Here is a 12,956-nt window from a genome sequence, read left to right as displayed (position 1 = left end):
CTTACAATATCGCTATTTTTGTATTTTTTAATTTTTTTTTTTTCTCTTTGTAAAGATGATATGTATGTATGTTTCAGTACTAAGTACTTTCAGTACTAAGTACAAAAACTTGAGGTCCCTGTAAGTACTTAGTACTGAGATTCCACTGTACTGATTGATGAACCAAAACCTTCTTTACGTCTCGTCCATTTCTGGGAATTTATTTGCTAGTCAAGAAGAATACATGCAGTTCAAAAGAGAAGTTTGGGTCAGACTACAAGTAGCTTGCGAGGCAAGCAAGTGCAAGCAGGATGCGTGCTCTAGGTTTCCGGGCAGGTCTGTTGAAACCGCTGGGTGGTGTGAGGAAAAGACTTAAGTTTTTTTTTTACATGAGATTTTGCACAATTAATTTACCGTCACGAGACATAGACAGATTGTGCGTAGTTACGTTTAACTTTTCCCAACCTTTTTATGAAACTTTGTAAAATTTAATTGGCTTTTTCTTGTTGCATTTAGCATGAGAATTACGTTACTTATCAGTATTAACGTTAACGCTAATGTCAAGGTTAAGACTCAAATTGCCGTGAGCTGGAAGCACGGGTTAGCCCATATTATATGTACTATAAGAGATTTCATGTCAGTTCTCTTTAATTATTTTCTTTCATATTTTCATATTCTCTAATAGTAATTTGATTTGTTTGGTAATGTTAAATTCATGTTAGTACAGTTAGTTAACGTAATATTGAATGTGCCCAAAAACCAATTGATTTGATGTTCATATTTTTCTGCTAATATAATTTGCTGTTTGGCTTATAATAAGGCGTTAACTTAATGTGTGTGACATATATTTGTGATCCGATATTGTTAATTATATTTTTCTGTTCACAGACATCGTGGGCACCTGCTGTATTCTTCAACATAAGAAATCAGAAGGTTGTCATATATAAAAACGCGTGTATTGAAGGATGTGATGTTGATATTACAAGTTTTGTTAATAAAAGCACTTTTGTTTCTCGAACTTTAGAACCTCTTTCTGATATTTCACCCCTTGTCCTCCCACCCTTCCGGACTGGAGGTAACACCCATATCGATGTGCGGTAATGAACTGTAAATCATCACCACGCCTTTTTAGTTACTGTAATCAGCATTATAGTGTTTACATTGTAATGTTTTATTTAAATTGGGTAATTCGGAGGTGCACCCCGGTACCAAGTATAGATTACCAATTATCATTGTTTCAATTTTCGTTAAAGTAAAGAAAACTGTGAACAACATTTTAAGTCTTTTATTGTGTTTGTGCTCAAGTCAGAGTAAAAGGATTAGCTGCTTAATTCAAGATAACTTGAATTGCCTCTGACTTTAAATTTTGTGTCCACCACCTGCATAGAAGACTCATTACAACTATTAGATACAAACCAATTATTGTAGTTCACATTAAACCAGGCCACACTACTAACAAAGCAATATTGTACTACACTAAGACCGGAGCCACCTACCATGATGACTGCTCCAAAGGATAGCCGCGCTGCAAGTTTCGTGCCATGATCCGTCAGGAGGTCATACGATATGATGACCACGCGCGTCTCACTCTTCACGGAGTCCTTGCCACAGGTCATCACATGCACCAGGCTGGACGGCACACTCGGCAGCCAGGTTTCAATGGCGCTTCGCCAGTCAAACTTCACTGACGACGGACACACGATCAGCAACGGCCAGTCTTCACGATAGAAGTCTGCAATGGCCAGTGCTTCGATCGTCTTGCCCAGACCCATGTCGTCTGCAAGGAGGCAGCGGCCATTATTCTTCACCCCGAACCTGTGGAGATATGCACTCACAGAGCACTTTCTCTACATACCTCTATCCGCCTATCCATATCTCTATCCGCCTATCCATATCTCTATCCGCCTATCCATATCTCTACATACAGTAAATTCCTGTTAAGACATTTTTTCAAGGGACTGGATGCTAAAAATTTATTAACAGGGAAAACTGTTCATAGTTAAATTAAGTTTCTACATAAAAACCTATTTTACTCTAATTAAATACTGTATTAACTTAAAAATTAAAATTACGTATTATTATCAACGTGATGGAAATTCAAGTATCAGTAAACATAATTATTTAAACTGAATTTAATTCAATAACCACGATAAAATTTATACACACACCACTAGCAAAAAAAAAAAAAAAAAAAGTAACTAACATTTTCTGTTTTGAAAAATACTGGTCATTGTTGTTTGTGTTAACACAGTTTCAGACTGACGCATCACGAAATTGTCCAGTTCCCACAAGCTCTTCCTCACACAATCTGGAACATTTTGTGTCTGTACCACACTTTGACGAAACATCAGTAGCCAAAAGTTTGTTCCGCTTCATCATGATTCACATCCAGAGTTTTTTTGCCATACTCACTCTTGGTATCAAATGGTTCGCATTAACTTCTGATATTATTTTTATTTCCCTTTAATAGGTCCTCCACTACTTGTAGATGCCATTATGCACTGTTTTTCACAACACTAAACGTTTATTATGCTTGATAACCTTAAAAGCACCCTTAAAAAGAATGCAAACTAAGAGCTTGTATTGGCGGGTAATCAGTTATTGTTTACTGAGCACTGTTTGCAAAAAATAAAAAAAATGCTAACAGGTCAACAAATATTGGCTGGTGGTAATCTGGTTTACCATGTATTCGTTGTGTGGTATAACTCAAACACTGAAAATGGAACAGCCTCTCAGTCTACATGAATGCAGGCAGATGATTGGTCAAAAAATTCACTTGTAACAGCGTGCGGTGTGTAGTACAGGTTTCAACGGTCTTGTGCCTTTATCATTCGTCAGATGTTATCCCACAAATAGGGAAAATGGCATGCAGATTAAACAGCCTTTTAGTGTATACGAATGCAAGCAGATGATTTGTCGAAAAATTCACTTGTAAACAGTGTGTGGTGTGTGGCACAGGTAATGACAGTCATGTCATGTGCAGTACAAATTATTTTGTTATCGTTTGGAAAAAATGATAAACATTATGTAGTTTATTTTTTTCCACAAACGCTGAACTTTTATGTGGGAAGCATCTATTAACGCAAACATTATGAATGGGAAAAATTAACATAGGTATAAGTGGAAATGATCAAGGGAATAATTTTGTGTACTTAATAAGAAGGAAAACGTATTATGCAGGAACATATTAAGCGAGTTTTACTGTATCTATATATCTCTCACTCTATATCCCTATACATCTTCCTCTGTACCTCTCTATACCTTTCTCTACATCTCTATCCCTCAATGTATATATCTTCCTGTTCCTATCTATATCTTTACAAAACAGAAGATGAAGACATGTTCATTTATATATATATATATATATACACACACACCTATCTTTTAACCTGTCACAGGTGACATAGGTATATATAACAACACACGTATTTGAATGCAATGTTAAGTCAAAATTTCAATGCAATCAGTTAAGAACTTTCAGAGATTTAAGACTGAACAAAAAAAAAGTTTACAATTTTATTTATATAGATATTGTTTAAACTTATTGTTACGAATTATAACGTGGGGAGAACTGGGTTCGTAAGGGATAGTCCAATTAGGTTTTATTACAGTTATATTAATTACTAATATTTACATTACTTATAATTAAATAATTGTTCTTAAAAATGTCCAACCACCAATCACTGGAACTTAAAAATGTTTATTCCTAAGTCACTCAATATCTGCCAAGTTCTACAGTCCGCACTCCTCACTGGAGCCAGGCTCGACAGTGGTTCGCCCCTCACCTCGCGCCTGTCCACACACAGTCTCGCGCCACTCTGTCGCACTCTCTCAATCCCATCGATCCGCGTCGCACCACTCTCAAGGGGGTCTCTCACCCTCTTAGCCGATGTCACACTTCCCTTCACTATCGGAACTCTCAGAACTCATCACGGGACTGCCGAGGAGGCTGGCATCGCTACTTAAGTACCTGTGGTGCCCTTCTCGATCTGACGAGAGCAGATGTGATGTGTCGCGTCATCCCAGGCCAACCCGATGCCCGAAACATCGAGAATGGCAACGCTTGTCCACGCCATTTCACACGGCAGCCTCTGTAAGCCCGGAATTCCCTGGCTGCTAAAAGTGATAATAGCCCGAGGCAGGACGATGCGCGGGGAGCGGGGAAAGGGGTAGCGATGACCCTTGTAATCCGGCCAGTCGCACGTGGCATGCCTTACATCAGTGGACAGCACATGACGTGGCGTGTGACGTCAGTGGCCGTGCAGGGCAGCCAGCCAGCTCCGAACCTGGCATCGCGGTCCAGTCTCTCCTGTTCGTAACACTATCATACTTTCACACAGTGAAAGAAAATACTGCTGTTTTATCGCTGTGTTCCTTGCGTAGTTTATAAACCTAGCCTAACATTGCTTACCTCACTGCATCCAACTGGAATGGCATCAAGTTGCTCATCAACTGTGGGTCGATGCGAGAAAGCTCTTCGTCGCTGACTTCTCTGGATCGTTTGCAGTCCCGGAAAGTCTGCGCACACAGACTCAGCAGTGCACTCCATGTCTCTTGTGTGGACATCCAAGTTCTAACCCTGGCATAATACAATGGTTAGGAGCCCACAACAATACTAGAGCTCATATTACCTTAGCTGTAGCTAAGAATTACTGAGTGATGTAGAAGCCTACCTTTACCCATAAAAAACTCTAATTATTAAATGTGCGAGAAAACTAACACATTGGATCACTATGAACTAGCTACTGTTACTACTCAATGACAACTATAAATGAAAAATAGTATATTTCTTTCTCTTTTGCTAAACAATGAAGAACACAATTGGGACTACGAGAAGTGGACCCATGTCTTGCTTGGGTACATCTTAGATAAAGTTTCAATGTATTATAAGCATATTAGTTATTGGGCTTCTCATACATGTTTCCACAAATCTACCACTGTAATTTGCATGCAAATGCTGAAGACATGCAGGCATGTAAGAGGTCCAGTAAAATTTTTAAACCAGTTGCAGTTATAATCATTTCATTACTTGTGGACTTAAGTGATTAAGGTATTTTTGACTATTAAGTTCATTAAGTTAGACTTCTTTAAAAAAATTAATATACATATATTTCATAGTATACTAGATTGCTGACACAATTTTGTGGCATTTGGGAGTTTAGTACATATCTTAATATGAGTGAAATTGTTGAAAAAATAATGTTATTTCAGAAATGAACTGCTTTAGCAAATGCACTTCAGTTTTTGTACAATCACACTCAAAATTCTAAGTTTAGGGTCCAGGAATGAAGTACCGCTGGCGGGAGGAGCGCGGGGCGAGCAGGCGGAGAGCGGACAGGCCCAGGGCACGCTGGCACGGGGCTTGGACCATGGCACGCCTCACGCTGAAGTCTGCTGCAGCGACATGAGCAGAGAGCAGTGGGGTGGGAGGGAGAGTGGAGCAGAATCGATCAAAGTGAAAGGGGAGAGTATATAAATAGCCCAACAGAGATGAAGAAAGAAATGGGACGGCCAGTCTCTAAAGGACAGAAGGCAGATGGAGAGGCAAGAGTTAGGATGTACCAAGTACTGAGTGAGGTTTGGAAAGCTAGGGCGACGGGTTTCACAGTGAAGCCTAGAAGTAGGAGGGAGAACTCAGATAGTTTTTAAGGAGATAAGGATAATGGAAAAGAAAAAAACAACTAGACAGCAGTGAGAACCAGGGGCACAAACCTGAAGGATTCGAAGGAGGGCCTGCAGAAGTATCCAGGTGGGGCCGCGTGGCCTGAGAGATCTAGTACCCAACACATCTCTGGATATGGTGCTTGTATGTTGTATTGTGCCGGAAATTTGGTATTTCCACGTTTTTTTTTTCTAATTTTATATAATTTTAAATTATTTTTGGAAATTTGATTTTTCTTTATAATTTGGTTACTTTGGGTGTTTTACTCTTTGTTATGCTGGTGTACTCCCCTTAGTTAAACTTTGTGCCAGTAGTCTGAAGCACCTTTCCCAGAGACCTATAGGATCTTTTGCAGATCTAAGACTTTGTTGGCAGCCCTTTTGACATTTCCCTCGCTTACAGGCACGTCCCAGGCCTGTAACGTTACTTCACTTCATGACCAAAACTGCATACAACAGCTCTGGACGAGCTGTTACCATTTCTCAGAGACGAGCTGACCATAGCCTTTACCGTCACAAATACGTCTTAGGTTCTCTCCTCGAAAAGCACGTCATGGACGCTAGTTTCCAGCGTCGTTGCGTTTTATGCCCCCCACTTACTCCACTCCCCCCTTCAGTTCTGAGAATTCACCTCCGGAGCATTGCCCTGCCGTTAACCCCGCCAAGTGTTGGCCGGTGTCAAGGACGACTTGCATAAAAAATGTGTGTGCGGAGATGGACCACCCCACGACATCTAGCGGCAGAAACAGTAACTTATTATCTTGGCCGCCAGAGTGCAGCTCCTGACTGTGCCATTAACCCCTGGTTTAAGCAGACGGCTGGGGCGAGTAGATTATTTTTTATTTCAGACACCCCTCAACAGGTAGCGCTAAAGTCGGCCAGTGCTACCAACTTCGAGACATCAGTCAGAGTTTTTTTTATGATTCCCATTCGGGAACTTCGGAACCTTTCGGTCCGGACGTCCCAGTCCCCCCTCCACTTTTGATTGAACATTTACTTTTAATTACGAGATGCGGTTCTTTGCGAGACACTTCGCGTCGCGACTGCAGACGGACCGTTTGTGATTATCGGCGAGTCGACGAGACACTGCAATACTTCCATCCGGCCGCAACCGACGATGTAGTCCATTAAATAAGGGATGCTATCCCTGTGATCTGCTTTAAAGTAGTTTAGTCCGTCTGCATAGTACAAAGTGTAATAGTTATTTTTCTTTTAAATTATTTCTTTTGAAATTATGAAAACATCCGCGCCCAGCCGCGTATTCGCGAGATCCAGTTCCTGGCTGGCCACGCATCGGTAAATAGAAGCCAACTTCCCTGTCTGGTGAGTGACGATCCGCCTAGTGTTTCAAAACTTAATGACAGGAAACTGCACATTCATCTAAAAACTTTTTCCATCTCCTGTGGCCAATCACATCACGAAGCGAGACTGAGAGAATATCTTTGGTGGATGGAACTACAGTACCTTTCTACGCACCAACACTCAGTAGAGATTTACCTTGGAGGGGGCCGGAACTCTGACCCATTTCACCACTGCATGGCCCCCAATGTGCATTGTGAAGAATGAAGACACAGTGGTAAGGGCTTACCTCCAGTATTATTTTTGGCAGTCCAACAAGATTGACAGTGTTCCTAAAACGCTTCAGGATCTGGGTGAATGTCGAGTAATCCTTGATGGGGAAATTCCACTCTTTTCTAACAGCATCTGTAACACATTCCAACAACACTTTTGGACGACAGTAGGTTATCCCAATGCCCCCCCCCCCCCCTTGCATGTTCACGAATTCATTCTGCACCAGGGAACTTGAACTTAAAATCAAGAGATTTTACTTCACATAACTTATTACAATTTTATAATCTCTTATCAATATTTAGTAACTAACTAACCATAGAAAAAGCAGCATAATTTACATTTTGTAACTTCCTTGTTTCAAAAATTGTAACAATGTAAGTGATTCCAGGTACAATTATAACTAGGCCTTTAGTATTAAATTAATTTTTTATAGTTGTTATTGAACTCTTTTATTACATGTGAGTAGTGAAGTGTATGCCGAAACTATAATTTGCTTTGAACAAAACATTTTCAAGTAGAACTAAACAATAAATGTACTAATGATTGAATTCAGTATTTGTTTCCTGTTATTTTACTGAAAATTTCCAAGTACTATAATATTTATTTTCTAGATTGAATTTGACCTACTTTGCTAAATAATTAGAGGTTGGTATGATTTGTCAAACATTTAGCAGCATTTTAGTTATTCTAATGTAGAAACATTGTCTGGTAGTGCACAAATATGTGCATTACAATAGTTGATTAAATTCAAGGTGCAGTACATTTTCTTCCAGACAACGCTATTCATACTTGATTCAAGATAACTGATAAGATTTTATACAGCCTCCAAAATGGTTGTTTTTTTGTTTAATGTCACTGTGTTCCTGTTTTTTTAGTTTATTTTATTTCCTCTTGCGCATTACTGTAATTTATTGTGATAGTGTCATGGAGGCTACGGTGACCATAAACATAAATAATCAAGTGTTTTGTCATTTAACTGGAGATAATGGTTTTCTTGTAATGGTAATGTGTCAAAACCTTTTTAATTTCTCAGCTGCATTGTGAAAATCTCACTAGTTGAGAAGGACTATAAAGTAGAAAAAATTAATGCCTTCCACAAAATTTCTCCATTATGTAAACAGCAGTAAGAACATAATTGTGGGAAATGTTGCTTCCCGCCTACACCCACCTACAGTATGACACCATATGATTAAACTTAATTTGTATTTCTTATTTCCTAGCATGAAGTGTTTCTTCTACAATTTTAAAAACTCTTTACTAATATGTATTTTCTCCTTTTTTTAATGAAATTCATCCTAAAATTTTCAGTCTTAATAGCCCTTCCCACTAACTTCAGCTTTGGAAAACATCTTTTACTGATTAATCACACAGCACTAACAGAAGTCAAAAATACATTTTCCTTTTTTTGTCCAAGAAATTTCCAATTAATATATATAAAATTAAACTAGATGATAACCAAAACATAAGGAATAATTATACACCCTTTCCGCACTTTTACAAGTTTCTTTAGCACGTGTCTGCACTTATCTAGTATTACCAGATTTTTTTTTCTATGGTTTCTACTCTACCCTGGCTACAGTGAAAATTTGTGTTCATATTTCATGCCTTCCTTTCCTTACTAACAGATCACAGTACGAGGAGTTGTCGGAGAAAGGTGGGTTACGTCAAGGCTGCCACAGGTATGGTGTGCGGGAATGCAAAGGCTGGAGGCTTGCAGACAGATTTGGAGGAATGTGTGGGCAGAAATAGAATGAAGATAAACATTGGCAAGACCAGAGTGTTTAGAGATCCACAAAGAAAATTACAGTGGATAATAGGTTCTACCTCTGGAGAAGGGAAGATATAGAATTAAAAAGTTAGGAATACCTTGGAATAGTTCTCGAAAGAAATGTGGAGTGGGCGGAGCAAGTGGAGAAGTTGTAAAGAAGAGAAGGCAGGCTTTAAGCAAGCTGCTGTGGAGTGGGATCTACACAGCAGTGGTGGTGTGCAGAGAGCAGCTACGTGGGTGAAGGGCAAGTGGAGAACTGGGAATAATGCAAAGGGGGAGGAGTATGAAAAATGACCAGAGATAATCAGAGAAATAAGTATGGGAGAGTTTAATAGATAGAAGGCGGGAAGAGACATTGGTGAGATGTACCAAGTGTTGCATGGGGGAAGATGCAGTGGGACCTAGAAGCAGGAGGGAGGACTCCAGAACGGTAGTTAGAGCGAGAACAGAGAGGAGACGAACCCACTGGTTACAAGAACAATCAAGAATGTAATTGTATTGATGAGTGAATAATGGCAAGGAACGTAGTACACTTCAACAGATAATTTCGGAGGTCTGCTAGTTCACGGGCTTGTGCCAAACTACATCACGATCAATCAAATCAATAAATATTGAATACATAAATTTTTAACTATACTAAATGTTCATTAACATCTTACCATAACGGCTGCTTTCCAAAGACTTAAATGTTTCAATCAAACGATTATTATAGGCAACTGACACGGAAAATCTGTCGCTGGAAATCATGTAACAGGTGACTGTAGACACATCATTAAAAGTGTTAACTGGCACATGTGGTTTCAAACCTTCACTAGACTTCCTACGTTCATTGCTGGCATTAATTACTTGTTGAGCCGCCAATTTTGAAGCTCTAATTTGCAAAGCACGCTGCCTTTTTTCCTCAATCATTTTACGCTGCTCTTCAGTTAAACTTGACATTTTCTTCGCACGCTAGTTTCAATAAAAACCAGAATTATAAGAACTTATTTATTCAACACTTAAGTTGTTCTCCAGTTCCCGCCATTACTCTCACGACTCCATAGAAAACGGAGAAAACAAATGTAGTTGTAGAATCAGAGAAAAAAATATGTTTTACTCGCAGCCTCTTTCTGAGCTATTAACACTAGGTGCAAACAAAAAGGTTTTTTTTCTTCAGAGCCAGTTTCATGGATGGGCGTTATATTCGTGGAAGCAAGATGCTCTTAGGTCAATCAATACTCTCGATGCTTCATCTCTCGAGAAAGAGTTGTGAGGGCAAGTCATTTGCTGGTTGTTTTGGCGCAATCAACAACTTCTATGTTGTTCGTAATGTTCACAGAATATTGTGTTATTTAGGACAGAAAATAACTTATCTATCACATTACATTGACGTCGACCCAAGTGTCTCCTCGGCTCCTTCAGGCCGTTATGCCTCGTCAACGTCCTCTCTTGCATTACTAGTGCAACCTAAGTGCAGTGCTACGAGCAAGGACGCACCCGCGTGCGCCCTGGTACGTCAGCGGACGTCAGGATGTTGGAAATAGTGTATATAAATGTTGTGTACTTACTTCGTCTTTAATCTGTAATTTATTAATTGATTCATTTGTGTTTGCATTTTATTAACTAATTACATTTTATTAACTAATTACTTTATATCGTGTAATAATTCTTTAATTCATTCAAGTGTTATGTCAGCCATGAATTCGCAGCCTGGCGCAACGCGAGGCGGGCCTCTCCCACGCCGGCCGATTTCCCCTCCCCTCCTCCGCGGCCCGCGGGCCCCGGCCCGCTAGCCCCGGCCCGCTAGCGGGCGGAGGAGGGCAGTGGTGAACCAGACGCGAGAGCGAGTAGACGTGCGCTCCGCTCCTCCACTCGGCTCCGCTCGGGAGACGCGTTTCTTAGCTCTGAGTTCGCAGTCAGTGATAATGTCACGGGACTGCCTCTGCAGCCGAGCTGCTCTTTATCAGCATTCGTTATACCGCTGGACTTTTCTCAGTTTTACGTATCTTTTCGGGACTTTAGCTGCATACGTCATAGGCCGTGTATGTGCCTCTTCGAACCGCCGAACCCTCTCGGTCAGTACGTGTATTTACTGGACCTTTTCCGCTTACGTGACGGGCCGCGTACACTCTGTGTATCAATACGGAACTTTCGTAACCGGTACGATTCGCTACGGAGTTACCTTCTCTGTCGTTTCGGGTCGCATCTTGAGGACGAGACTTATTTCCGGGAGTCCTAGTCGCGGCGGCGGGGAGGACGCTCGTTCCGCGATGTGCCGGCCAGGCTGCGGCAGGATTTCTTTACGGAATAAAAAGGGGCTCATGAAAACGGACTTCATCGCATTATCCTTGGTACTACCTACCGTTCCCCCTACCTACGTAACGTTCCCTCCAGGTCCCGTATTTTCCGGTCCCGGCCACGTTGGCCTGAACTCACTTCTTCACCGACGAGAGCTACATGGGCAAAACAGGACATTTCGCAGACAGGAAATTAGGGACCATAGGCCGAGGGACGTCAACATATTCAATTGAAATCGTGTGTATGTGTGTGTATATATATACACACACATACACACACGATTTCAATTAAATATGTATATATATATATATATATATATATATATATATATATATATATATATATATATATATTGACGCCAAACATTAGTGCTCCTCGAATCTGCACAGACCGCTATGGCACATCGCCGCCTCGCCCCGAGCGTGTGCGACGTGAACGCACCTGGGTGCAGGGTGGTGCAACGCCTCGAACGTAAGCTGCCCTGCCTAATCGACTGTCGCCCACGCGAAAGTCGACCAAGGGGGTACTGTTAGGTGACCTGATTACCTGGACTTTGAAATTAACATTCAGCACTCTAAAAAACAATATTAATTAAGTAATGACTATGCTTAAATATTAATTGTAATTCTGGACTTTAGCGCGATAAGGCGGCGTGCATGGCCCGGGATTACTTTTGCGCACGACACGTTTTCGCGGGAGCGAGGCTGGGGAGTCGTGCGGACGTCACAGCCATCGCCAGTTAATCACCGCCCTCCAAGGAGACGAGACGCGAGTCGCCCGCGGAGCCTCTCGACCTCCGCCCTTGCCATCTCTACCGAAATTGCGTGAGTTTTCAGCACATCAGAAACGTGTCCTGTAGAGCGCGGCTCCCAGTAAGCGGGTCATGCACGACGCAGCGCATGTATAGCGTGCCTGACAATAAACCACTTTGAATCGAGCCCCGCGTATTTGTTACAACGCCCGTAGTATAGCGTCCCTGGTGGCTAAAACAGCCGGGGGTAACTCTGACGGAATGACCCTTACTGCCTGCCGGCCACGTGGCGACGTCACGCCCTGAGTCAAGAGTCTCGGCTACGCACTAGCACGTAGCTATTATTGCTAGTTGGCGCCCAGAAGCAACTCCACACCCTCAACATCACCTTGGCAGTGACGTCGTCTGGCCGACGACCACCCCAGAGCCCGACCTGCACCCACCAGTATACGCTCCCGCTTACGGAACACACCCCTGGCCATGGCCCACCCGAGTCAGGCGACCCGAACAGCAATTAAAGACAAAGCCGCGGAAACCTGAGTAGACAAGAGAAGAACCGTACCCATTCCTCCTGAAACATTAAATGAGGATTTTAGCGACAATAAAATCTCTTCCAGAGACACCCGTTTGGAGTCTAGCGTAATGAGGTCACGCCTGGCGCGAGAGAGGCTGAGCCTCCCTCGGACGCCATGCCAGTTCGGCAGTTCAGCGCAGCTCATGGACCGGGGCGGACCTACGTCCCACGGAGAGGCAACATCCTTTGTCTACATTGAAAGTAACGTCCGGTAAATATAGTCACTAATTAACCAAACCCCTTTTATTACTTAACCTCTCCGTGAGTACCCGGTCCCTTTTTTCGGTCCCGGACCTAATCCGGCCGCATCAACTTAAGGACACCCCGCACCACACTTGGTCAGCGGGGCTGCTCTTCAGCATACGGCACGGGCC

The 12,956-nt window shown here is 41.9% G+C and overlaps 1 protein-coding gene across 2 annotated transcripts in view; it reads right to left on the bottom strand.

Moving 5' to 3' along the window:
* LOC134543329 (SWI/SNF-related matrix-associated actin-dependent regulator of chromatin subfamily A-like protein 1) overlaps positions 1 to 10,029 on the bottom strand; it is a 37,509-nt gene extending 27,480 nt beyond the window's left edge. Inside the window, exons 1-4 of one of the 2 annotated variants that reach the window (XM_063388284.1) lie at positions 9,640 to 10,029; positions 7,229 to 7,344; positions 4,391 to 4,497; positions 1,476 to 1,794 (exon numbers count right to left, since the gene is read on the bottom strand). In XM_063388284.1, the coding sequence (XP_063244354.1) occupies positions 1,476 to 1,794; positions 4,391 to 4,497; positions 7,229 to 7,344; positions 9,640 to 9,919 (822 nt within the window). In that variant the 5' untranslated portion in view covers positions 9,920 to 10,029. The remainder of the gene's footprint in view (positions 1 to 1,475; positions 1,795 to 4,390; positions 4,498 to 7,228; positions 7,345 to 9,639) is intronic. The other variant, XM_063388283.1, reaches the window with a different exon arrangement.
* Positions 10,030 to 12,956: the final 2,927 nt, after the last annotated feature.

Source organism: Bacillus rossius (assembly GCF_032445375.1).
Source record: "Bacillus rossius redtenbacheri isolate Brsri chromosome 9 unlocalized genomic scaffold, Brsri_v3 Brsri_v3_scf9_2, whole genome shotgun sequence".
Lineage (NCBI taxonomy): Eukaryota > Metazoa > Arthropoda > Insecta > Phasmatodea > Bacillidae > Bacillus > Bacillus rossius.
Note: the sequence above shows the minus strand (reverse complement) of the source record. Positions and strands in the feature narration are given on the sequence as shown.